The sequence below is a fragment of the Glossina fuscipes genome, unplaced genomic scaffold (assembly GCF_014805625.2).
Source record: "Glossina fuscipes isolate IAEA_lab_2018 unplaced genomic scaffold, Yale_Gfus_2 3, whole genome shotgun sequence".
In the NCBI taxonomy this organism is placed as follows: domain Eukaryota; kingdom Metazoa; phylum Arthropoda; class Insecta; order Diptera; family Glossinidae; genus Glossina; species Glossina fuscipes.
This window is the reverse complement of record NW_023998417.1, coordinates 8,998,476-9,025,039: the sequence shown is the minus strand read 5'-3', so window position 1 is coordinate 9,025,039 and position 26,564 is coordinate 8,998,476. Positions and strand designations below refer to the sequence as shown.

General features: G+C 32.3%; 5 protein-coding genes across 18 annotated transcripts; 3 read left to right on the top strand and 2 right to left on the bottom strand.

Moving 5' to 3' along the window:
* The first annotated feature begins 192 nt into the window (after positions 1 to 192).
* LOC119634801 (set1/Ash2 histone methyltransferase complex subunit ASH2) lies at positions 193 to 4,392 on the top strand. Of its 2 annotated transcripts, XM_038029187.1 has the most exons (8): positions 193 to 381; positions 449 to 627; positions 687 to 849; positions 1,192 to 1,373; positions 2,862 to 3,242; positions 3,321 to 3,601; positions 3,655 to 3,912; positions 3,973 to 4,392. In XM_038029187.1, the coding sequence occupies exons 1-8, from the start codon at positions 272 to 274 to the stop codon at positions 4,075 to 4,077; spliced, it is 1,659 nt and encodes a 552-aa protein (XP_037885115.1). In that variant the 5' UTR covers positions 193 to 271; the 3' UTR covers positions 4,078 to 4,392. The 2 variants fall into 2 exon arrangements, with proteins under 2 accessions (XP_037885115.1, XP_037885116.1); XM_038029188.1 differs by lacking the exons at positions 193 to 381; positions 449 to 627; positions 687 to 849; positions 1,192 to 1,373 and adding an exon at positions 2,420 to 2,703.
* Positions 4,393 to 4,773: 381 nt separating this feature from the next.
* Positions 4,774 to 6,083, bottom strand: LOC119634887. Its single transcript, XM_038029302.1, has one exon. The coding sequence runs from the start codon at positions 5,960 to 5,962 to the stop codon at positions 4,799 to 4,801; it is 1,164 nt and encodes a 387-aa protein (XP_037885230.1). The 5' UTR covers positions 5,963 to 6,083; the 3' UTR covers positions 4,774 to 4,798.
* An 814-nt stretch (positions 6,084 to 6,897) lies between these two features.
* On the top strand, positions 6,898 to 10,956 carry LOC119634787 (augmin complex subunit dgt6). Of its 2 annotated transcripts, none has more exons than XM_038029158.1 (4): positions 6,898 to 7,794; positions 7,855 to 8,253; positions 9,498 to 10,075; positions 10,721 to 10,956. In XM_038029158.1, exons 1-4 carry the CDS (start codon positions 6,930 to 6,932, stop codon positions 10,898 to 10,900), a joined length of 2,022 nt encoding a protein of 673 aa, XP_037885086.1. In that variant the 5' UTR covers positions 6,898 to 6,929; the 3' UTR covers positions 10,901 to 10,956. The 2 variants fall into 2 exon arrangements, with proteins under 2 accessions (XP_037885086.1, XP_037885087.1); XM_038029159.1 differs by lacking the exon at positions 10,721 to 10,956 and adding an exon at positions 10,178 to 10,571.
* Positions 10,907 to 11,838, bottom strand: LOC119634788. The gene has a single exon (XM_038029160.1). The coding sequence runs from the start codon at positions 11,827 to 11,829 to the stop codon at positions 10,987 to 10,989; it is 843 nt and encodes a 280-aa protein (XP_037885088.1). The 5' UTR covers positions 11,830 to 11,838; the 3' UTR covers positions 10,907 to 10,986.
* Positions 11,839 to 12,685: 847 nt separating this feature from the next.
* On the top strand, positions 12,686 to 26,441 carry LOC119635156 (V-type proton ATPase 116 kDa subunit a1). Of its 12 annotated transcripts, XM_038029776.1 has the most exons (13): positions 12,730 to 12,940; positions 13,862 to 14,018; positions 14,085 to 14,261; positions 14,314 to 14,442; positions 19,793 to 19,890; positions 20,045 to 20,086; positions 22,310 to 22,436; positions 22,496 to 23,654; positions 23,711 to 23,928; positions 24,322 to 24,327; positions 25,222 to 25,429; positions 26,050 to 26,221; positions 26,290 to 26,440. In XM_038029776.1, the coding sequence occupies exons 2-13, from the start codon at positions 13,902 to 13,904 to the stop codon at positions 26,399 to 26,401; spliced, it is 2,565 nt and encodes an 854-aa protein (XP_037885704.1). In that variant the 5' UTR covers positions 12,730 to 12,940; positions 13,862 to 13,901; the 3' UTR covers positions 26,402 to 26,440. The 12 variants fall into 12 exon arrangements, with proteins under 12 accessions (XP_037885702.1, XP_037885701.1, XP_037885699.1 ...); XM_038029774.1 differs by lacking the exons at positions 12,730 to 12,940; positions 19,793 to 19,890; positions 20,045 to 20,086 and adding exons at positions 12,686 to 12,704; positions 19,021 to 19,169 and having other exon boundaries at positions 26,290 to 26,441; XM_038029773.1 differs by lacking the exons at positions 19,793 to 19,890; positions 20,045 to 20,086 and adding an exon at positions 19,021 to 19,169 and having other exon boundaries at positions 12,729 to 12,880; positions 26,290 to 26,441.
* Positions 26,442 to 26,564: the final 123 nt, after the last annotated feature.

The window sequence follows — 26,564 nt, the reverse complement described above, 5'->3', positions numbered from 1 at the left end:
ACAATGACATGGAAACATAGCATAGCAAGATAGGTAAGAAGCGCCAAGTCCACATACAGAGTTGCAATAATAGTGAAAATGTATTCTTTGTAATTCACAGTGTCAATTGCCAATATTGTTTATATGCCAAGAAATGTCAAAAAAAAGAACAGTCTGTACACATTTGGTCTTTCAATATCTTTTCATTAATGAATTTCAAATATTCTCGGGGTTGTTTATGTAGGAGCATTCATCATAAAATATATTATCATTCATTCTAGTCGCTATTATTATGGAAGAAGGGAATTGCGAAAATAATTCGCAGACTAGTGGCCCAGCAAGAAATTCGGTTATTGAGCAAAATAATGTGAATGAAGAAGAAAAAGCCGGCAATTGTTATTGGTAAACACACACAAACAAATCATAATGTATACATAAATGTTTAACTAAAATTCTAAATTTAAACTAGCGGTAAAGATCGCAATTTGAATATCATTGAATTGCTTTGCATTAACTGCAGATCATGGATCCATGAATCGTGCATCGGCTATCAATTGGGAAGGCTTGTACCGCTTATCAGCAATTATATTTTTCTGTGCAAAAATTGTTCTCATAACGGTTTAGAAAACTTTAGAAGAAGCCAAGCTAGTATAAACAAAAATTCTTATATAGAAATAAAGCATTATTTAAAAAATATTACGTTTCAGCTATACAGCAGATGTGCCAGACTGCCATAGCTAATTTACAGCAAAACTCAATAAAAGATGGGAGAGCGAAAATTATATTTAGCAAGGATAAGGAAATAATTCCCTTTATTGAACAAAATTGGGAGAGTATGACTACTATGCCGAGGAGGGTTACACAATCATGGTAACGTATACCACAAACATTATGAAGGTTTCAATAGTGAAAGTACAATTAACAACTAAGGTGTCTGTTATGCTACTTTATTGTTTAAGGAAAATAATATGAAGAAAAAGTACTCTGTCTGTGAATGCTGAAATATTTACAAAAAGAAAAACGAATGTTGTAGGATTATAGTGTGCACGTAATATCTATATTTCCCATATGATATGAAAGTTTAGGCGTGTAAGAATTTATCAAAAGTGTACTGCATGGAAAAGACTTAAATAACTTTTAAAAATTATGGTTTTTATCAACGAAATCAATTACTATTTCTTTGGCAGGGCATTAATTTGAATTTTCTTTTAGGTATTCCACAGTTCAACGCTCCTTATTAAAAGATGTTAAAACTCTTTTCACATATGAAGAGAATGCCGATGATGGGCTCATGTTTGGTTTAGTTTCTCAAGATTTAAGACAGATTAAACCGAACTATGAGTCGATTGGAAAAGGCTGCGCTCTTAGATTTGCCGGGGATGGGTATGCTCAAGGTAATTAATAACGCTTTATGTGAAATTTAGTTTAATTTCATTGAAGTCCGTCCGTATACAATTATGAGGCTGGGGCTTGTCGGGATAATATACTGATGTTATGGTGTTATGTCATGTTTTTTATACTATCAACTATTAATGAAATATGTGTCGTTTTATATGTACTTTTAAAAGTTCGGAAATTCGGCAGCCGCAAATGGGCCAATTCATAAATTAAATTAAGTTAACTTTCACCAAAAACCTTTTTAAAGGTTATTAACGGGGACGATATCAGTATATGGCCTTCGCAAATAGTGAAGTATATTCTGTATGCAATATGGTGTAATAAATAAAAAAACTGATATATGTTTTATGCTAAGGCGAATTTAGGCGAACGACTACCATCAAAAGCTAAGAAATGATCGCAAAGTACTTCACTAATTGCCGGCATATCAGATTTCTAATCGCAGCAAGTTCTGTATCGGTATCGCTTAAGTATTATAAGCTTTTTTGGCCATTGCCAATATGGGCGAGAAGGAGTTGAGAATTATTTGATACAATCTTATATTTGATTTAAACCTTAGCTTTCCAACCCAAATTTTTGCTCTGGTTACAAAATAAGCAAGAGACAGACGCACATGTCAAAGTCGACACAAAATTTTATGGCTTATCAAATTTTCCACCTGTACTTCCAAAAGTTAAGAGTTAAACGTACAAATCTGCTGCATTCACTTGCGTTGGTGTATATGAAATTTCATAAGTTTTAAATTTTAGTATAAATTTTTTATTACTTTCGAATGCTTCTTAAAGTGAGCAATAAGCAATTTAGATAATTGATTTTCAAGACCGTGTCTTATAAGCGATCACTTATATTATTCCATGCTCTCTTAAGGTATTTACTGCTTTTCAATCCGATATTCTATGGAAGTCAGTATATAGAAGAGTTGCCAATTTTAAAGTGTTGCACATCTCCACATTGCTATTATCAGCTTTTTATATATTCTATGGTAAATTTAATTAGAATTACAGCTGTTGCAGTAAAGTGGCGAGTGGTCAACATGTACAATAACCCCCCATCGCAACGAATTCGCATTGTGTTGTTAACATAGAAAGTGTACAGTGCTTATTGTTGAAGCTTGATTGTTGCCATAATTGTGCGACAATTTACAAAAATTTTCACATATTTTTATGGATGCAACCATTTTGTCTAATTGTTATTCTATGGAGCTTTATGTAAAGATCAAATACGATATATAGTTTTTTTTTTGCAATTTTTGACGAGTTTTTATTTTAACTACAATTTTTTGTACCTGAATGAAAATGGAAAATAAATCTACGCGCGACGAAGAACGTATGTATTTATCACAAACGTCACTTATAAATAAGCGTGGACGGAAATGACAAACTTGAGATATATGCTTCATAAGACTGTAGAGCATCCGGCGTACATTTCTGTTGATTTCTGCTTTTTCTTTTTTTTTTTTGTAAATATTGAATCTCTCGTTTTAGCTAATCTTTCGAAAAATAGTCGACAGAATAAGAGAAAGTTTCTAAGTTCAGATACAGGCCCAACAGGTAAAAAAGGGCGCCCAAGCTCTGATATAACAGCCGTCAAACTACCGGCACATGGTTACCCGTTGGAGCATCCCTTTAATAAAGACGGTTATCGTTACATATTAGCAGAACCCGATCCTCATGCCCCTTTTCGTCAAGAGTTCGATGAGTCTGCCGATTGGGCCGGTAAACCAATACCTGGTTGGCTGTATCGTACTTTGGTTCCAAACAATGTGTTGTTAGCATTGCATGATCGGGCTCCACAATTAAAAATATCCGAGGATCGCCTAGCGGTAACCGGCGAGAAGGGCTACTGTATGGTCCGAGCCACACATTGTAAGCATTCTCATTTTTCTCCTGCATTAGAAAAGAAAATTCGCAGCATAAATTAAATGACTATACTTTTTTTTGTAGCTGTAAATCGGGGGTGTTGGTATTTTGAAGTAACAATTGAAGAGCTCCCGGAGGGTTCGGCAACTCGCATAGGTTGGGGTCAGGAGTATGGAAATCTTCAAGCTCCTTTAGGTTATGATAAGTTTGGGTATTCCTGGCGTTCTCGTAAAGGTACACGATTTAGCGAGAGCTCTGGGAAACACTACAGTGATTCTTACGTCGAGGGTGACATTTTGGGATTCTTAATCGATTTGCCGGAAGAAAAAGGTGTAAACTATCTGCCGAATACTTTCAAAGATCGAGTAAGCAGTAAAAGTCTCATATTGTTGTACTTACTTATGCGGACCAATTTCAGCCTCTAGTGAAATTCAAATCTCACCTGTATTATGAGGATAAAGATAACGTTCAAGAGACTTCAGACAATTTAAATGTTCTTCGGGGCAGTAAAATAGAATTTTTTAAAAACGGTCAATCGCAGGGCATTGCTTTCACCGATATATATGCTGGCTCATATTATCCTTCCATATCTATACATAGAAATGCCACAGTTAGTATAAATTTTGGACCCAACTTTAAAAACTCAAATGCACTGTCTAAGCATAGAGCCAAAGGAGTGAGATTAATCATCGCACTTACGCTTGATAACTTTTTAATTAAGTCTAATTTCTTTCAGATGTTTGAACGTGTCGAAGAATTGATATCGGAACAAGTCTTTTCAGATTTGTTATATCTAACTGAAAATGAAGGAAGATTACGTTTGGATAATTTTAATGTGTAATATTTTATGTGTAATGATAACTCCGTCTGAAGCACTAAGAGTTTGTTAGTGTATCACGCCTTTCTACCAAAAGAAAGCACAAATGAAACAAAGTATTTCATTAGTTCTTTACAACATTGAAAAAGCAATATCGGTATTAAACGTTGCCGACATAGAGTGCTTTGAAAGAAAGTAAAGTTTTCCGAATATAAAAGCAAAATATATAAGCGACAAATCAAATGACGGAACGCACTCCTTCTTGTAAATGATTATATGTGTATTTGCCTTCTAAAAAAAAAGAAAATAGTTGTTTTACTTTGTATACGCATTTTTCTTTTTTTTCTTTTTTTCTTTTTTTGTTAAACAATAAAAAGATAAAGAAATCAGAAAATTCGTCGAAGATTATTCGTGTTAATATGCTTATTTGCTCAATAAATGTTATCATTAACAATATAAGAGCGATCTCGAAATATATCTGACCAGAAACATAATTATAAAAATATCACATAATCATATTGGACCAGTGGAGGAAGGTAGAAGAAAATGTTTCGAAAAGAATTAATTTACGATATTATTGCTGAGAGATAGTTGAAGGCCTAATTTCAAAATTATCAAAAAATATGTATCCTACTCATATATATATATATGTTTGGCTTTGTCCGGAAATGTGTATGGAAAAATTCTGCTTAAACTGTTTTATAAAAATACTTTATTATTTTGCTAAAAAGTAATTTATACTTAGCTATTTAAAAGTTTTGAATTTGTAGGCACTATATGGCAAGTATAAGCCATTAAAGGACGGTTTCAGATATTGAGAAGCTGCCGAAGCTGATCGTAAGGAGCTCGATGAATTTGATTGGCTTGAAGATGGTATTGGAAATCTTGATAATATATGATTTCGTGTATGAGAGCTCTGAGAATGGTAATTAAAATTCGGTGTGAATGACTTAACATTTGCTGATGATTTATTAAGACTAAAGGCCAGTCCATCTCTATCCGTTGTAGTTGTAGGCTTACTAATACATTGTTGAACTTCTTTTTGTTGTATAGTTGAAATGGTAGGTAGTATAAGAGAATTTCGTTTACTGAAAAAACGGTTCGCTAATAACGGCATGTGCCAAGCTGAGTGACGTGTGTGATTGCCTCTAATTTCTTCGTTTTGTCTTATTATAGCTGATTGTGCATGATTTACTTGAGTCAGTTGTACGAAACTCTGATTTTTATTTTTAGCTAATTTTCGAAATCTGCATGTACTCTCTAACACATTTAAAATAGGAGGCATTCGCAAATGATTTCGCCCAGCAGGAGAAGCAGGTGTCCTTTTCGAATATGCCGGCTGATTATTATAAGGCTTCCTGATATTTTCACGTTGAGTATAAGGCACCGCATTTAATGTAAAGTCTTCAAACAATTTCAAAATATTAATGTCTTCTGAAGATGCTCCATACAAAGGCGAAGGAGTGAAGCTTAGATCTTCAGCTTCAGAAGAATATTCCTGAATGCATTGCCCTCCTTTTACTTTATAGTCATCCTCTTCATCCGAAATTAATTTTAGAGTAGCGACAGATTCGGCGCTGGTAGCGTCAGCCCCAAGCTGGCATAAATTCCCTTCTCTTATGCCAGACACAAAATGTGGAAATTTTCTTTGCCAATCCGAAATCTCATTGCGCAAATCTTCATCACCTGTCACTTCCTCAACACCTCTGAGCATTCTTTCAATTTTTTCCCATTCTAAACTATTGAGTTTTATAGCATCATCAGTCCAAGGAATGGAATCTACAGAACTACGATCGAAACTGCTGGATGTGTAATCGTCTTCATCCTTTTCTGGATTACTTGAAGTTTCAAGATCCTCAAAGCTTGTGGAATAAATAAATTTTGATTTTGTATAAAATTGTCGCCTCATGCCCGCTAACTTAAACCCACGTCGAATAATACTTTTAATGGTTTAGCTCAATAAAGCAGTCCAACTTCTATTTTCTTTGATTCACGCCACAGACAGATTATTTATTTATTTATTTATTTATATACATTTTTTTTTTTTTTTTTTTTTGCAGTGTATATCGAACCGTCAAGCACAAAATTGTGTTCTGCGAAGACAACCATGCTTACCGTTGATTATTATTGATAGGAATAAAGAAAATTGAAATTATTTTCATCTTCAGCATTTTAAAAACATTGAAATACATCGCTTTAATCCGAATGCGTTTCAGTGTTCCAAATAATTCCAATTGATTCAGTAGCCGTTTAATGAAATTCTTAAGGCGTGACACGTCGTCGTAGACAAATTTAAAAAAAATCGACTATCAATGAATGATATGATAATGTTAATAGCGTGAAAACAACTTTTCCAAGTTATTGGAATTATCCAACGCTTATTATTAGAAATACTCTAAATTTTGAACAAAATCTCCTATTTATAAGAAGCGCACGATTTTTCTTAAAGCTTTAAAGTAATTTATGTGACACTCCATACATCCCTGTGAAAATATGTTTAAAAGAACATTCAAAAATTACTGCATAGAATATTGAGTTGAAAAGTTTTCATAACAATTTTTCTTCTCATAGAGGTTTCACAATTGTTAGTCCCATCTTGAGCGGATTCGATTGAAAATGGAACAATTTCTAGGACTTTGCCATTATAAATTTGTTTGAAAACTTAACTGAGATGGTTGAAAATTTTCGCGCAGGGATTAAACGTTCCGATAATATTTTCTTTTCATTTGTTCCAAGTCTTTATGGAGTTAATTGGATGGTTAATTTCACTGCTTAATCTACTCAGCGATGTTTATTATTATTTGCAAAGTTTGGGCGGGCTATTCAGTATTTTGTGTTCGTCGATATCGTACAATTGTTATTGTTAGAAACATAACATGGATCGTTCAATAATTGCACCTTATCGGGCAGAAGAAAAGGAATTATGTATAATACTCTATCAAAAATTGTTGGGTTTAACATTATTGTATCCGGGTAGTGAAGATGTACGCAAATGTTTGTCTGATGAAATGTTTCTTAAGGTTAATCAACATGCTTTCTTTGAAATCATGTCATACTTATTTCGAGTTTTCGATGCTGCAGAATTCAAGAAACGATTCTTTTGGCCAATCACAGACAAAAAATCGGAAGCGATCTTTCGCACAAGCACTGTTGATTACTTAAAATTCATAAACGAAAAATACCAATTAAATTGGAGTGGCATTAAATCGTATTTAGTGGTGATGCCAGGTGGAGTGAAATTCATTAAATTTTTGCTGGGATTCATAAATTTCATTACCAGCGAATTGATTAAACAGAAAGAGAAATACTTATGTGTAAACTTGGATGTACCCAAACAAAATATGGCCAAAGCCGATATAGGAACTCTTATTAAAAAGGATATTTTCTTTAAAGAATACGTATCGGCCTATCTAAAGACTGCTAGCGAAGTCAATGATATATTGGCCAAGAAGAGTAGTCTCATTCATAAGCAATTGGATCTATTAGCAACCGAGACAGGGTGCAGTGTGGAAATCCTGTTAAGTGAAAATTTTCTGCAAAAATTTCAAGCCAATGTACAGTTGCTATACGAAGCGAAATTCAGCACTAAACGTTCTAATGTATTAAAAATGCAAGAAAGGATTTCGGAAGCTTATCAAGTTTTTGAACAGTTTCATTCTAAAGAAAGAACCTCTAAAAAAAATACGGAATGTTTGTATGAACAATTGCCTGGTGAAATACCAGAATTCAAACTGGCAAATGGTAAGCACAAAATGTAGACGGATATAATAATTTACAGTGCAATAATATAATTTTCCGTAGCTGCAAAAATTGAAGATGAAATCAATATCAACGATTTGATTTCTAAGTACAATTGTATGCATGAATCTATCCAATTGCAATTGTCTCATTTTCACAACGCACCATATCCGACAGAAGCAACCGTAAATAAGTTAAATGGTTTGCAGCACGAATTACTGCAAATGGGATCCCATCTCACAGAATTCCAGAAAAAGATCAACTATGGCAAAAAGAAACCTAGCACCCCCACGCCCACGAATTATAACTTAACCAAACCTAATATGGAAAGCAATTTGCTACCAATGCTTGTATGCACTCCGCCTATAAGACTTGATGTACCCGACAATTGCGGGAAGCTTCGTCTCTCTCTTTTTGATGCCAAGGGGCATTGCAATAATGAAAACTTCGACAGTTATATAGGTTTGTATGTAAAATTGCAGTGCATCTCGAATATAAATTTATATTTGTCATAAGATTGCTCATCACATAGCAATCAATTATTATCTGACATTATACAATGCAGTCCACCAAAATTACTTTATATTGCAGCAAAACGACGTTGAAGAAATAAGAAGTTGTCAGTAATATTGAATAGGTCGCAGGACCAATTTCAGGTCAATTATTTTGGAATCATATTAAAATTAGGAGCTCCATTACGGAGGATTATTACGCGTGATAAGTTATATTCAATTTATTGGATTAAAACATATATTCAGCTTCAGAAATTGAAATGCAAAATGCTTCGCATCAGCTACTAATTAACATGTGTGATTATCCGGTTTAATATTTATTGCAAGACCCAAATGTATTTATTAATCTACTACAAGTTTTTGATGAAGGGAAACGTGCCGTACACTTTTGGAATTTTTACCCCAGCTTTTTTGCATGAGTATAACAAGGAGTTGCCAATGTCATTCACTGGCGACATCTTCGGCATCGTGCACAGCCAAACTTATAGATTTACATGAACTAAACATATCGATTTTGATAGCTGTACCACCTCACTTGTCATACTTATGTCGACAGAATCTGTAAAATAACGCCATCATATCATTGTATTAAACCCTTTTTGTCATTTTCGTCAATTTAATTTCAAATACTTACTATGTAGGAAATGTTTCTCCTCACAATTTTGAATGTCATGTGGCGACGTTACATTAGTAATATTCATTGCAAGTAGAGTGATAATAGAAAAACCAAATTAATTTAGGAAAATTTACTAATTTATTTATAATAACTGCTTAAAAATTTAGATATTTCTTAATTAATTCGAACAGGGAATATGTATACAATATAATATATACAGGAAGATCTTATGCCGTGCATATGAAAGGAAATCTTGTAGGTATTTAAACATATTTCTCTTCGCCTGATTAACATAATGCAAACAATTTGTTTCGTTTGTATCTATACAGTGCAGAGCGAAAAACAAAAGAAGTCAATATCCACAAACTGTTTTTTACAACAAGAATGCGGTGACCTAAGGTCAATACGGTTTTTACATATTTCTCTTGATTTTTCGATTTATTTAGTTATATTCTCCCGATTTCGCAACGATTGTGAAGATCTTTGCATATATGTTTTAGCAGATATATATTTAAAATCACTGAATTTCTACATGTAAAATAATATATATATATATATATGTACATATATATATCTAGGACCATCGAGATTGGCGCATCAAGATGATAATTCAGAAGATAATTTGGAAAACTGCAAAAAGAATTTTGTGAACACATCAACAATCATTGATCCTGTAAAGTTATTAAAATCAATCAACAGAGAACCGTCAAAATATAAAAGGGTTTTGCAAATAGATGATCACTCGTTCAGAAATGACTTGAAACATTGGATATCATCGCCCCATAAAGTACATGACGAAAAAGCTAGCCCTGGTGTAGACGTGATGCTGAAAAGTGAAGAAAGTTCAGAAAGTACTGCGCTGGAAATAGAAAATGTTGCTAAATCGCTTGAAAGCTCACCATATACACCATTAAATACGAAAAATTGCACACGCGTAGACAAATTGCATTTTTGTGAAAGTAATAGTGATGGTGCCAGAAATTTGGCGTATTTTAAAAAGTTGTCTGCTATCAAAAAGGTGCAGAATGCTTCAATGAATATTGATAACATAAGCACAAGTCCGTCGGGGCGCTTAGAACCCTTGGTAACGATGGATGTTGTAAATCCTTCGTTACCCAAGATCGTGGTAAACGATGTAACAGTTAACGAGGAATTGGTAAGTAAAAACTATGCACACAAATTTTGCTTAATTGTGTGGAGAGTTTTATGCAAACAAAGTTCCTTATTTTCCGTATATTTCATAAATAAATTTACAAAGTGTGGACGAAATGCGCCTGTGCGCGTTAAGTAGCGAAAATAAGCTAATAATTGCTGGAGTATAGAAAAAAACTAGTAAAAATAGACAAATTTGAGGTAAAAAATTAACTATAATCTAGATACCAAGAGTATTGTGTTTTCGAAGAGATAGAGGAATTCTTGGAATCATGAATCAAGCAACCTCTCAAGGGTAATTTTGTGCTAAAAGACATTCGGAAAAATTATGGCCGACGGAAAGCGAGATATTTACAAGAGACGATATATTTGCATGGGAGATTCAGTTCATTCATAATAATGTTTAATATTCAATGAGGCCTTATTTACTCTAAAGCGGCCGTTTCATATAGATTTAAGATTTCTACTTTCTAACTATCGACAATGTACAGTCTCAACATTTAATTTTAAAATATAAAATTAATGTGGCTCTTTGCTGATTTGTTAACGAATATTTAGTAACAGTTGAGAAGAATATTTATTTTGTGTTGTTAGTTGGTATAAAGAATTGTCGTTACTAATACGTATGTATACTTGACGTTTTTCCTAGAAACTCAACGAAGAAGCAGAGGGTGCGAGCACATCAACTGGCGGGACTCTCAATAATGTAAATAGCCCCAATAGCAGTTTATCTGAGGTGGAAAAGGCACGTCTTAGTTTAAATGATTGTGATGTTAACGACATTTTGTTTAATACTAGCGATAGTGTTCTGAAAGATGTTAGTATGTAACTTTTTTCAAAATATATATTCATTACGATTTATTACACAATTACTTTAAGAACATTAAAAGCTTTTTAACAAACACAGTTTCGCATTTACATTTCAGTTTTAAAAAATGATGATCTTTGCCTGCATTTCTCATTCTCGTTTAAAGTCGTCTGTATATTGAGGGGCTTTTTAAATGGATTTAATTTTGGTTTTTCATTTAATTGTAAGCTGTCGAGAGATTTTTTATAGGTTAACAAATTCATTGTATATTCCCGCTGGGCATAATAGATATCATCGTAGGTAGACGCTGCTATAGGTGGCGCTGCTGTTGATGAATGTCCATTTTCATCGCCATTGCCCTTTTTCACAGTTTTGGCCGCGGGAATGTCAGCTTTAGTGATCATTTGTCGCAATTCCTTCTCAATAACGTCAGTATTTATTTTAAATTTTCGTGCTTCCAAATGACGAGTTTTTGGAATATTCTGTAGCATACAGTTTAGGCGTTCTTCAAGCGTGGTTATGCGTTGTTCCAATATTTGAAAGTTCTCTACAATTAATTTGTTCTTATCGCTCTCATTCATCATTTCTAGAGTAACTTCTATTTCTTGATTAATATCGGCATCACTTTCGTGTGTTGATTTTGTTTCTTGCTCTTGCACAATTGTTACCTTTTCCTTAAGGCATTTTTCAATTAGTTCGTCAATTTCCTCTTTGCGTATAAACTTATCGGGAATGGAGAGCTCATGCAATATATTTTGTACTTCTTCTCTTACCAAACTAGTTATAGACAGTGTATTATAAAAATGTTGTTCCGGGATGCTCGTACTGCACCGTGAAGCGTTGAAATCCATCATAACCTTATGTATTTCTGGTGTAAGAGGTATTAAACGTTGTCTGGTTCGATTTGGTATTACTTGGTGACTTATTCGTAAGGATATGCAGCTTTCCATAAACTACTTACTTGAAAAAATTTTTATTTATTTTCCACTAAAAATTTTGCTGCATTAAAAAAAAAAAAAATTAAATAATAAGTGAAGGCTTTTATATCTCTTGATAATAAAATCAGAGAACTATTGTTTTACTGATATCTATGTCAAATAAATAATATCGAAAGAAAGAGGGTTTCTACTTCTGCTCCTTTTATTCAGAAAATTAACAACTGAAAATTTGCTGGGATGTGTAAAAAAGGCTCATGCGAACGCAGAGTTAGATTTGGTATATGATATTATTATTTATTTATTTTAGTGATTATTTGGTTAAAGTTTTTTTTTTTAATTCTGCGTGTTATACGTCTGCCACGTTCTTTTTCCATCTTGTCTTTGGGCTGGAAAATTATTCAAACCTATGTGGTGATATTTAAAAAGCAAGCGATTCAAAAAACGGATCGTCTAACCGATAAAAGGCAAAAGATTACAGATAATAATGGCGATTTCTCTTTTAATTATTAACTGTAGTTAACAACGCGTATCTTTTCAATAAAGCTCGAGGGTAATCACTGGGAAAAATGTAACTATCGCTGTTGTATTTAGTTTTTCGGCAAAAACGTATGAAATCTTAAAATAAAAAATTAAATTATTTTAGCGTTTAGGATTAGATTAGGAACGACCCAAGGATCTGTAAAGTCAAGTGATGAATATATAGAGAGAGAGCGAGCTTCAATTTTAATAAGTGCATGTAGTGTTCTATTTTCGTATGATTCCGCCCTGTGATTTCTTTAACGGAGTGCAAGACTTGTTATATTCTGACGATTGCACTGATGTCTTAATGAAAAATTGATAGAAATAGGAGAACTATTAGCAGTACGTTTAAATATATTGAATATTCTGTAAGTGCAAAATATTGTATTAATCATTTTAAAATTCGCGATATAAGCTCCTTTGTGCTAAATCCATTTGGGCTTTTCAAAAAAAGAAAAATATATATATACATATATATAATTTTCAAAGTGAAATTAATCGACATATGCAATATACTAATCCATATCGATTTTTGGGAAATAAAGTATGTAAATGAATTCTTCTAGTCATTGTAAATTGCTGTTGCCTTCCATATAAACAATACGTACGTATTTTGTAAATTGTTTTGCTTGTTTGCTGCGAATAAACATATGGCTTAACTTTTATATAGAAAATCAAATGCAATTTCCTTGTAAAAGTTGTAAAAGTGAAGAAAATCTGTAGTTTAATGAAAGCATAATCAATAATATATGTGGATTTTTTTAAAAAGTTTCCAAAATTAAAAAAAAAATATTTGCATTTCTGCGCAGCGATTGTTACGGTTTTCGGATTCTTTTCGAATTGATTGCGACTTTCACAAATCGCCTATATAGAAAGTGAGTACAGTGCTTAGATTACAATACCTGAATAGTAAAAGGAAGTACAATTACAAAAAAGAAAGTATAAATGCCAAATCCAAATATTCCCTCAAACATATCTTTGATATACACTATCTCAAATCAATCAATGGCTTGCGCTTGCAAACTTCATTATTATATGTGGGCGTATCGATTGATGCATTGGAATAATTTGTTATTGTTATTTTTCTGAAATTGTGCGAACATAGGACAGGTCACTGTTATTTCTTCACATAATTTATGGTCATATATGTAGTCAGTCTTAATATATCTAGGCAAGAGGAAAAGTTAAAAGTAGCAGTATTTTACTTAGTGGTAAAGCGATTATATAGGTAGATCATTATTATTTCGTAATTCGACTTATGACATCATATGTAAAGTCCCTTTAATTTTTCCTACGATGGGCTTATACTATGATTGCCACAACGGCTGACGGACGGACAATTAGATGGACAGAGAGTTTAGCGAGTATTTCTGAGCTAAAAAAGTCAGTCTTCTGTTCATCGAATCTACGAACAGTAATCATTACTTTCTATTAATAAATTTGCTTTACACATCCATTTGCATTTTAAATTTATATAATATGTCCACTATGGAAACATATCTATATTTTCGCGAATATTTTTTAGATTGATACTTAAGATTGTCAAATATTAGAAGGCCGTTAGAATGGGTTCTCTGTTTCGTAGCGAGGAAATGGCCCTTTACCAGTTATTCCTTCAGAGTGAGGCAGCTTACGCATGCGTCTCAGAATTGGGGGAATTAGGTTTGGTGCAATTTAGAGACGTAAGTCAAAATGCAAAGGAAAAGGAAAATATTAAGTAATTATATATATATAATAACAATTATCAGTTGAATCCTGATGTTAACGCTTTCCAACGTAAATTTGTGAATGAAGTGAGGCGTTGTGATGAGATGGAACGGAAGCTACGCTATTTGGAGAAAGAAATAAAAAAGGATAACATTCCAATGCAGGACACTGGAGAGAGTCCCGAAGCACCCCAACCGCGGGAAATGATCGATTTGGAGGTGGAGTCCAATAAATATACAATATATTATCAATTCATCTTCTATGTTTTAGGCCACATTTGAAAAACTTGAAAATGAATTACGCGAAGTTAATCAAAACGCCGAAGCTTTAAAACGGAACTATTTGGAGCTAACCGAATTAAAACATATTTTGCGTAAAACTCAAGTATTTTTTGACGAGGTAAGATAACGATATTTATGTTAAGTGGTAAATGTATCACTAACAACGAACATGTAAAAAAAAAAAATTGAATGTAACTAACCCCTTGGCAACACAACTCAGGTGCACTCCAGTTTTAGTTTCTCATCATTTCAGAAATGATTTGTATAATATATTTTGCTTTTTTAACTTAACACTATTTCTTTAATGTAACTTAAGCTTATCAAGGTGAATGTAGTAGTTTTATCGGCAAGACTGTTTTAGAATGATCACAAGTTTAAAGTGCACGCACATTGCACATTGCTATTAAAACAGACCTAAAGAGTTACATGTTTTAGATAAATTTGAAATAATTTCTTGTAAGTAAGTTCTGCTTTTGACTTACACATTTTCAAATTAAAGTTCAATTAATTCAAAGCATAAGAGCTTTAAATTTTCTTTTTGCTGAATTAACGTTCCGCTTAAATTTTGAATGATATATACACATATATAATATGTGGGTGAATAGGTGACATTTTTCTAAAAAGGCCAAATTGAATTTTGAAGTTTGACGATTTTACTAAGACCGTTTCCCATCAACTTATCAAATTTCAAATATTCGTTCCTTTGCATCGTACGAAAGCAATTTCTTACAAAGATGCTGACCAAATTACAAATTTTCTTAGCTTTTACAACCTCTATCACTTAAGAGGCAGTGTTCTGCTGAAGCCCTGTAACATGCACGTGATGTTTTATCGCAACTAGCATAAGGTAAACGACATCTTTCCCCATCTTTCTCTATCTTTCCCACATAAGAATAGAGTAGTAGTAGAATAGTAGAGTGTGAGAGAAACCGGACTGCTGTCGCTTGTTAAATGAAGAGATATACTTAGGATTAAGTTATGTTTGTTGTGCTGGTGAAAGTTGTAGCTAGTTAAAATCGACTTTATCTTTATCCCCCCCTTTTTTTTTTTTTTTTTTTTTTATTTATTTTTTAAAAAAATTTTTTTTTTTTTTTTTTTTTTTTTGTTTTAAAATTCTTAGTTTAATTTAATTGCAACATAAAATTAATATGAAATGAATAATGCACGTTTTTTTGTTTCTCTATTGTTATAAATTAAACTTTCTACATGCAAATTAAATTGATGTTGATGAAAAGCTTAACTTATTAGCCTACGTCTCTTGGTGCGAAATATCGCAAAACTCAAACTTTAACAAAGAACTATTTTAAAGTGTTTAGGCGGATTTAACGAACGAAAGGTTTTCGTTTAGAATTAAATCTTTTGATTGTTACGCTAAGATGTATATATATATGCATTTATTGCTATACACATCTATATTTGTATATGTATGTGTATGTCGAATATTTACAAATAAGAAACGTTTTCGATACAGTGCCGTCTTGCAACAATTAAAAAATACGCATGTGTTGCTTACACACAACACAATATTGCTTAGATAATTTAGCTCTTTCATCTATTCTGCGTAAAACTTTCTCACCTACATACAAAAAAATATATATATATTCGGTAAAAAAAAAAAGGAAAAGTTGTGAAAAGTAAGCACGGCGAGAGGCACTGCAGATAAGTTTAAAAAAAAAAAATAAATAATGGTTTTCTTACTTATGTATCACTGCTGGAAACCGATGCGCAAACTCTTGGTCCCCGTTTATAAATTGTGAGAAGTTGAACAAATAAAATTATTAATGTAGTTACTTGCTTAGTAATAATAAGAGATGAAGAATGCATTTTAATTTCATTCCCAATCTAATTTAAATTGATCTCATTGTTGAAGCCATTGTTCATTGGTTTACAGTGCATAACATTCAAAAATAAGTTCACGTTAAAGATCCAATAAAGTATTTATATTTTTTTGGCAGTTTGATCTACACAGCCGACTGCTGCTTGTCAGAAGCGCAAACAATGAATCCAGAAGCTAAAATTTAGCACAAATATCTTAAATAAAAGTCACGAAGTAGCGTAGCTTGTAACATATTGACATCAAAATTGATATATTAATCCCGCTGGGCCATCTAAAACAGTTGAACGAATTATTAAAACCTTCACAAAAGGACCAAATACTTCGACACATTTCTGCTCAAGGTATAATTTTCTTAGTTATTTTTTTATACAACACTCTCTTCTGAAGACTGAATGGAGCGCACATTACATTATTCGTTTTAATGCGAACATAGTCTTCTCATTTATACATAGATACATTTTAGCTTTGTGGTGCTTTAAACAAAATTATTTCATTGATTAAGGAGTTTTCTGTACTGGACAGAATTTATTGATTAGGCGCCATTATTTCCATATAAACAAACTCGACTTGACTAAATATCGTCTTTAAAAAGAAAGTTTAGCAAGTTTTTTGCATATTTTATATTCAATTTATATTAATTTTGGTTGATATTAATCAAAATTTATTGAAATTATCCCCGTCATATTTGCATTGATTATCTTAACATAAATAACAAATTGAGAAAATTATCCTGATACACTAGAGAGAGAGAGAGAGAGAGAGAGAGAGAGAGAGAAAGCAATCAACTCGGGTTTTTAGTAAAAAATATAAACAAATTTTCTTTTACATACGTAATAGAAGAAAATTTTCGTGCCTTTATTTTTCCAAAAAAAATTCACATCTTTTTTTATATTTTAAGATAAAATATGTAATATCATGTCATCACTGCACGACTTCTGGAATTTCCGCGCGAAAAGCTAAAGCAAATGATTATCGTAGATCTTTGTTCAAGTTAACTTTACACCATTAACCGGGGTCCTAAGGAAAAATATTAATTCGGAAAAAAGTTCTAAATTTCATTGAATACGTGGCACAAGAGAAAAAGAGGGGTTCCTTAGAGAGCCAAAAAAAAAAAAAAAAAAAAAAAATGGTAGTCTCTCTGGGTAAAATATCCCTGTTCTAGTCATTCGATCGGTACGTGAGGTGGTAATGCCTTGATGGAAGGCGACGCCTTTCCAATTAATCATTTCCTTATGTTTTATCACGCCTTATGGGTTAACATTAGAGAATAGAATCGATCACGACGATCCATGCCATTTCCACTCCGAGACTAGGTAACCTTAGGCTGCAATTTCGAATTTTCTCACGCACGTGCCAACCATTATTATCACTTCAGTCCATGTCATATTGTAAAATATGAAAAATTTCTTAGAAAATTGGTTTGGTGGAATTAACAAATATATAAAACATGTTTTTTAATTATCTACGGTGGTGGTGGAAAGGTGATATATTACCTTTGACATTTGTCATAGGATGATTGAATGGTTGATATTATCCCCCTATACACATACAAATAATTTCTGATAATCATATATCACATTTGCATTCTTTAAGTGCTTCGTGGAGAAAACCTCGCGGCACGAATCTGAAATTCGACTATATTCAAATTCTCGTTTTATTCCCGTTTTGTTTGAAATTTGCGTTTACGAATTCACTCCCTATGCGGCTTCGGATTTTTGATTTTGACTGCCATAATTTCTTCTTCTTATTTTGTCGATTAACACGTTAAGTAATATGTGCATTTTTCTTTCTATTTTCATGAATTATTTGAAAACTTTTTCTTTTCATACTGTTATCATAGTATGGTTTGTTAAACTTTACAGACTTTAACTTAATTTTTTTTTTTTTTTTTGTTTGTTACGATTCCTATCAAAGAGTGCCTTATATCTATCTCATGCCGTGAAGATTTTCAAGCGAGCTTTTATGTTAGAACCAATAACGATCGCAACAATTGCCCTATTCATATTCCCACGTAATAGCCTCAGTTTAATTTTATTCTATTATGTATTTATATTATCGTTAAATTAAAGAAGCACTTGCAAGTCAAGGTCATTTAAGTCCTAATAGGCCACAGACTTGCGTTTACGTTCCAGGTAACTGATGATATTTAATTATAGATAACTTGCATACAACATCGTGTACGTATATTAAATTGCTTGGAAAAAAGAAGAACTTGTATTAGATAGCTTGGACTGATGTTTTAAATATCCGCTTCTTCATTTCGATGAAACAAGGATTAAATATCAATAAGTGGGGACAATTTTTTGCATATGAATAAACTACGACATGAAATGAACATATTAAGAAGGACAAATTTCAAAGTAAATTTGACAAATTGAAGGAGCTTTCTGAGACGTAGTCTGGGAAAAAGTTGAAAATTATGAGTTTCTATAAAGTACAGTTGTAGAGCTTTTAAATAATTCGCGGCTATTCCTCGCCTCAACTTGTGAGGCTTAATCAAGCATATAGTAGTTACCGAGTTCCTATTTATTACTGTACCTGTTGGAGAATATGGAGAATGAGATAAAGGAAAAACAGATAAATAAATATTTTATTTAATTCATTAACTTATTCCTTCCTTCATATTATCATTTCCTATGATTTCTATGATTTTTTCCAAAAGTTTTTCTTTTGCTTTTTATCTCATTATTATTATTTTTATTTTTTTTTTGTTTTTTTGATTTTGTCATTTTCGGTTCGTATCTCAAACATCCCCAAAACCTTCGCGCCCTTATGCTTTTGCTTATGATTTTTACCAAAATGTGTGTACGTACGGAATCCCCGATATTTGTTTCTGTATCCTGGTGGTTGTGTTGCAAGTCGGTTCATACGATATCATACAATGCGACATCATATAAATCAAGGCGTTATCGACAGATGGCCGATAATCAAAATGAAGATGAACAAACTCAGCTATTGGGCGAAGATGGAGCAAAAATCAATCAGTCTGGGCAAAATCTCAAATTAGGGTAAATATCTAAAGTGAAATTTTGAAATTAATAAGTTTGTGCAAAAGATGAAAACATTGCTGAATTGAAAAACAGTAATAATTCAATGATCATTTTCTCCCAAATACATTCACAAATCATTCATTCATCCGTTCAATAATCTTATTGTGGAATAAAGTTTTTCGCTGCTTTATTATCCATCCATATATAATAATTCTGAAAACAAGATCTTAAAGTTCAGATCAAGTCATAGAAAGCAAAAATGCACATATGTCTTTTTCTTTTTTTTTTTCTCTTCTTTTTCCTCGGTATCGCATATATGTTAGAAAAAATACGATTATTATATTATATGAGAACTTTTTGTAAACTAAACTGATAGTGGTGGTGGTGATGGTTTCACAGAATAGACAAATTGTGTGCATGCTTTGATCTGTATCTGTATCTAAGCATGTGTGTGTATATATAAAAAAAAAAAAAAAAAAAATGAAAAGAGAATCGCCTTTTTCCACTACGGTGCATGAACAACTAATAAACAAATTAAACATATTATTAATTGGTTCAAAAAAAAAAAAAACAAGAGACGAAACAACATTCAAACAACAATTAAAAATTGTTTTTTTTAACTATATACGTTAAATAAATAGCAAGATGGTCGTCTTACAACCACAACAGAATCGATGACACGCGCTTTAGTTACGGATGAGGTTCGTACAGCCCACTATCTGGGTCCTGTACAATTAGGGTATGTATCCTAATTATTAAAAATTAAAAAAAAAAAAAAAAAAAATTTCTTTTTTTCAAAACTTTCAAATCGAATTTTCTATAAAATTATATGTTAAATAATGCATAAGTTTGATTTTAATAATATTTTGCTTTTTCAAAATGCGTCTCATTAGATTTATGGATAAATTAAATGATCGTGAAGAATACTTTCCATGGTTTGTACTTAACATTAATTTCGTTTCTATTTTTCATGTTTCCTAATTACGTCATCAAATTTTTAATAGAAGATTTTTTAATGTCCTCCTTTTAAAGTCCTCGTTTATCTCCTTTTCAATTCAATTCAATTTTTCGAAATTTGAATAGTAATTACGATTTTTTTTTTTTTTTTCTCCATTTATGACGCCTTCCTTAGCTTGAGCATTTTTAACAATGTGTCCACATTTCTAAAATAAGAGAAAAAATTTATAGAAAGCAAAAAATTTAGTTTTTTAGTATTATTTCAAATATCGGATTTGAAAGCACACTCGATACTCGAACGCGAATCCGCCTACAATAAGTGCCCGCAATAATTGTGAAATTTCTGAATTTAAAAATTCTAGTTTATCAATGAATAGACAACGAACAAAAAAAAAAATGTCTGAACGACTGAACAATCGACCGATGACATTAGTATTTAACGTGAACTAGTTAAATAAAATTTCCGAACGAATGTTTTAAATAATAAAACTTGTCCATAATTAGAAAATATATAATATGATAAACTATGTATTATTAATATATCGTTCGCTAGAAATATATACGCAATGGCGCATATTCATCACCGAAAGATGAAAGTATATTCGCTTTGTCAAAGCAAATTGAGAAAGAAGACTCAGAAAGCCTATAAGGTATATGTATTCTTAATCACCTAGGCAAGTCTGTACGTCTGTATGTGTGGCTTACTGCCAGTCGCAAAAAAAAAATTAATATATCATCTTCAAAGTCGCTGAAAAGCATTGGAAGCATTGGAAGTTCTTGCAGAGCAGACTGATATTAAAAATTGAGTAAAAAGTTTAAAGAATACGCATAGAGTACGAAATAAACTGAGAAAAGCAAATAATTTTAATATTTCCTGCTTATATTACTCTAAAGCAGCAGAAAATATTGTAATAAAAATTTCCACCTATATTCCATCGGTGATCTACAGTACTTGTAGAGAAATGGTACAAAGGGGCTACGCATAGGGTATCGAAATTTTAATATTGAATCGTTGCGGTTTTTTTTTTCTTTTTTGCATTGTTTTCTCTAATAAATGTAATGGGTATAGAAGATTCGGCCACACCCAAGTTATTTGAATGTTTATTTGGGTATTTGTTTTTATTCATTTGCTTGCATAAGTTCAGATAGAAAAATTAATTCTTTGTTGATCAAGTTAATGTTCAAATTTTCTAGTTTCGAAACGAATTTAATATGAAGGCTTTCGTATTCGCATTTATCTTTCGCTTTCCAAAATAAGAAGGCTTAGCTCTTAAGTTTAGTTTTCTTCCCTAATTGAAATATAGAAGCAAATCTAAGCTTTCTCTATAGAATTTTCTGAACTTACTTACCTTATATCACAGCAGAGTGCTTGTATCATATTTTACTTTGTACATATATTAAAGTGAACGAACGGACATTTTAAATAAATTTATATATATATATGTATCTAAATTTCCATCCGCTAAGGTTACTAAAAAGAATAAATAACGAGTTCCTTATACGAGATGAACAGGTTAAAATGATTGAAATTCTTGGTAATCGAATTACGTAATGAGATAAAATTACAAAACAAAAAACAAGTAAATAACATTATAGTGTGACAAGGCCCCCATATCACCCTACAGTTATACATATGACGACTTTTTGTAATAAGACTTTATATGGGAAATGATTTAGACAGTGATCCGATTCGAATCATTTTCAATAGCTTAGAGTATATATGTCAACGCACGTCCACAGTGTGCCAAATTTCATTAAAATATCTCAAAAATTGCGTAGGTTGCTGTAGGTTGAACACAAAACAAAGCAAGTCCGATAGGCAAACAAGCTTAGAACTTAATGCACCTTTGCAACCCCAAGTAGTAGTAGTAGTGTAGTGTAGGGTATACTAAATAATGCGTTACTTAATATTAAATCGTTTGTAAACTTCGGATCCGGGCCGAATGTATTAAGCGCGATCGTTGTCCGTTAAATATCTCAATTAACTGAAGCTGTTCACTGTCTCTTCACCTCGCATTTCACCTCGCAAATACCAGAGAGATTTTGATGCATTTTATATTACAAATGTGTTCACCTATAAAAAGATAGCATTCAAATGACAAGTAATGTTTTCATTTCATTAAATATTAAAAAGAGCAAAAACATATACCAGTTAACATGAAATCTTTGCAAATTTTTTATTTGAAATATTTTTAAAACAGTTTTGTTGCTGGCGTTATATTACGAGAGAAATTGCCGGCTTTTGAGCGTATGCTATGGCGTGCCTGTCGTGGCAACGTATTTCTACGTCAAGCTATGATTGAATCGCACTTAGAAGATCCCTCAAGCGTAAGCTAATATTAAAAGTGAATTTGTAAAGGTGTTCGCCAGTTCAATTTCAATTTCAGGGTGACCAAGTTCACAAATCGGTGTTCATAATTTTCTTTCAAGGGGATCAATTGAAGATTCGTGTGAAGAAAATTTGCGAAGGTTTTCGAGCTACTTTGTATCCTTGCCCCGAGGCTCCGACAGATCGTCGAGAAATGGCGATGGGCGTGATGACACGAATTGAAGATTTAAATACGGTATTGGGTCAGACTGAAGATCATCGACGTCGCGTTTTAGTCGCTGCAGCCAAAAATCTAAAAAATTGGTTCGTGAAAGTGCGCAAAATTAAGGCCATTTATCACACTTTGAACTTGTTTAACTTGGACGTCACTCAGAAATGTCTGATTGCTGAGTGCTGGGTGCCAGCACTGGATATTGAGACTATACATCTGGCTCTACGTCGCGGTACAGAGCGGTCGGGTTCTTCGGTGCCGCCAATTTTGAACAGAATGCAAACCTATGAAAATCCTCCAACCTATAATCGCACTAATAAATTTACCAAAGCATTTCAGGCTCTAATTGATGCCTATGGTGTAGCCACTTATCGTGAAATGAATCCAGCTCCCTATACAATTATAACATTTCCCTTCCTGTTTGCCGTCATGTTTGGCGATTTGGGTCATGGAGCGGTTATGGCTTTATTTGGCTTATGGATGATACGGAAGGAAAAGGGTTTAGCCGCGCAGAAAACTGATAGTGAAATATGGAATATATTTTTTGGTGGCCGTTACATAATCTTTTTAATGGGCGTATTTTCTATGTATACTGGTCTCATTTATAATGATATCTTTTCGAAATCATTGAATATATTCGGTTCGCATTGGCAAATATCGTACAACAAATCGACGGTAATCTCAAACAAATTTCTGCAATTAAATCCGGAAACTGCTGATTACACTGACACTCCCTATCCATTCGGTATGGATCCTATTTGGCAAGTGGCTGGTGCGAACAAAATTATATTCCAAAATGCATACAAAATGAAAATTTCCATCATTCTTGGCGTCATTCATATGATCTTTGGTGTGATTATGAGTTATTATAATCACACATACTTTAAGAATCGTTTATCTCTGATATATGAATTTATACCACAAATGGTATTTTTGCTATTTTTGTTCTTTTATATGGTTTTATTAATGTTCATCAAATGGAATCGTTATTCCGCCAAAAATTATGGTTCGTAAAATTTGCCATAAATTGAAAATGTTGGTAACACGTAATTGTCATTACAGGACGATATTCGGCTTCTTGCGCTCCCTCAATATTGATTACCTTCATTGATATGGTATTATTTAATACGCCAAAGCCTGTGCCCGAACCTTGTGAAGTGTATATGTTCGGTGGTCAACATTTTTTCCAAACGATATTTGTTCTTGTAGCGTTGGCTTGCATACCAGTTATGCTTTTGGCTAAACCTTTGAATATAATGAAACAGCGTCGTCAAGGCAATGTAAGTATCACTTAGAAAGACCAAAACCAAGATCATTGCTTGCAAAAAAAAAAAAAGAAAGAGTTTTTTGGTTTTCAAAACACCGTATGCGGAGTTTACGTTTACGTAAACATTGAATTTAAATTTGATTATATTGATTAATAATTGCTTACGCGATCGATCACAAATTAACCGAAATTCTCATTCATGACCTACAACTCTGTAGAAACGAAAATGAGTTATTTAACCAAAAAATTCGGACTCGTTTATGTTATGTACGCAACTGATAATAGGATATTGCTTATGACAATTCCTATTGCATTGCGTCTTCTAAAAAAAAAAAAAAAGAAGCATTAACTAATCAAATTACACTTTTTTCAATATTTACTTACATTTTTCTCACAACTGACACAGGAAGAGGTTAGTTTGGATATTTTTTACTTATTTCATATATTTCAGCTATGAAGATGCACAGCAAAAAAAAAAAAAATCTATTCCCTCGAATTAAACGCAAATGTATTGGAATCTTTTTTTTTTTTTTTTCTTTCTCAATTTTTGTCATCTCAATGGCCGAGTTAATCCGAAATTTTTTTTGTGAATACTGACGTAGTAGTAGATTTCTTCCTCTACGCTCATCAGGGATTGCTTAGTCTACGTAGGATTCGCAATTAATTGAATTCTGCTCGTCTGTCTATCTATCGTCTCTTGTTGGAACTATTTCTGCAGTGAAAGTGTTACGACAGTAAACTGATACTTGCCACAAATTCATAAATGTTAGAATAGAATAGAAAGTTAAACAACGACTCAATGTTTTTAGGACACATTAAGTTGAATCTCTACCTATACAGCCATCAAGAAACTCTCCAATACAAAAACTACAAAACTGATATATAAAGATATAGTACAATATGAAAGTACTCATTTTTAACGCGAAGGACTCGTTTCAAAACTTGATCTATTTTAATTTAAAAAAAGAAATTAATTAAATTGAATTATTTTTCAAGTTTCAACTTGGTTTAATAGGAGTCGATGATTTTTTTCGATGATAGATGAGTTCCTTCATTTCCATATCTGTAAACAAAATTGTCCGTAAATATTACGATGTCCTTTATTAGTTTGTGGACTATCTGACCTTGAGCGAATTCTTTCAAAACAAACAAAAGTAAAATCTTCTTAAGCTAAATTTCACGAGAGGAATTGCATTAAATTACAATCACAAAACTGTATACATATATATATATATAAAATACTCCCTCCGATTTACTACTAAATTCATTTTGCGGATAAATTTACATAAATTTTTACGTTAATAAGGTTCAACCCATTGCTGCTGGTTCAACCAGTGACGTTGAAGTGGGCATGTCTAATGGCCAAATAAGTCAAGGTGTCGATCATCATGAGGAAGAAGAACTTTCTGAAATTTTCATTCATCAAGGCATTCATACCATTGAGTACGTTTTAGGTTCTGTTTCACATACTGCTTCATATTTGCGCCTATGGGCTTTGTCATTGGCGCATGCACGTAAGTACATATTTGGTTTGAATGTTAGGTTGTTTTAGGCTAAATAATTTGATAGTAAATTTAAATTGAAAACATATATATATTATATCGACTCGTCTGACATCCAAGTTTGTCTGTTGTGACTTGATTTCTTTTCATGTTTTTTAAATATCGATCAGTTTTATTCGGTAGCAGCTAACAGGTTGTAAGCCAAATTATCATAAAACGGCCTTAGTGTGTTACAAAAAAAAAAATTAATAGATAAACAATGTAATTGTGAAAATCTATCGAGACTAATGTCCAGAAACGTAATCATAATACCTCGTAACAGAAACATCAAAAAGTAAACAATTGAAACTTCTGTTCTAATCTAGAAAAATATTTTGAAAATTTTAATATTTTTCTTATTATATCCTGCATCACTTTGGATACAGGGGTGTATTAACTTTTTTTTTGGATGTACGCATCAAGCGAATTGGTACAAGGTATTTAGCTGAGGGCCGCGTTCCGCTAGAGTCATTTTACTTGGTTTGCATAACATACTTGTGACTTTATCGCGTTCTTTTATTTAGTTTTAAGAGTTTAAATCGGGTTGCAGATCTGAAATTGTGTGACGAGAGTGCTACACATTATCATTTTAGAACTTGCTGAAGTTTTATGGAATATGGTTCTTTCCAATGGTTTAAAAAAGGAAAATTGGTTCGGTGGAATCATATTGACTGTGGTATTTGCCGCTTGGGCCGTTCTAACTATTGGAATTCTGGTTCTGATGGAAGGTCTCTCCGCTTTCTTGCATACCTTACGTTTACATTGGTAAATATCCAATTCATATATATATATATATACTTAGCACAAATTATTTACACCAACAACTGTTTTAGGGTTGAATTCCAAAGTAAATTTTATCAAGGTAAAGGATACGCATTTCAACCATTTTCATTCGAATCTATTGTTGAAAACAGCTCTTCTAGTAGCCAAACTGAGGGAGAGTAAATTGAAAAAATTTCTTTCTTTATAAAAAAAAAAAAAAAATAAATAAATAAAAAATTGAATACTTGCGAGATATATATGTAGAATGTTTGTTAAAAAAAAAATTTAATTATAATAATTATATGTTAAATGTCTTATGTGTATGCTTAACTCATATTTATGTATT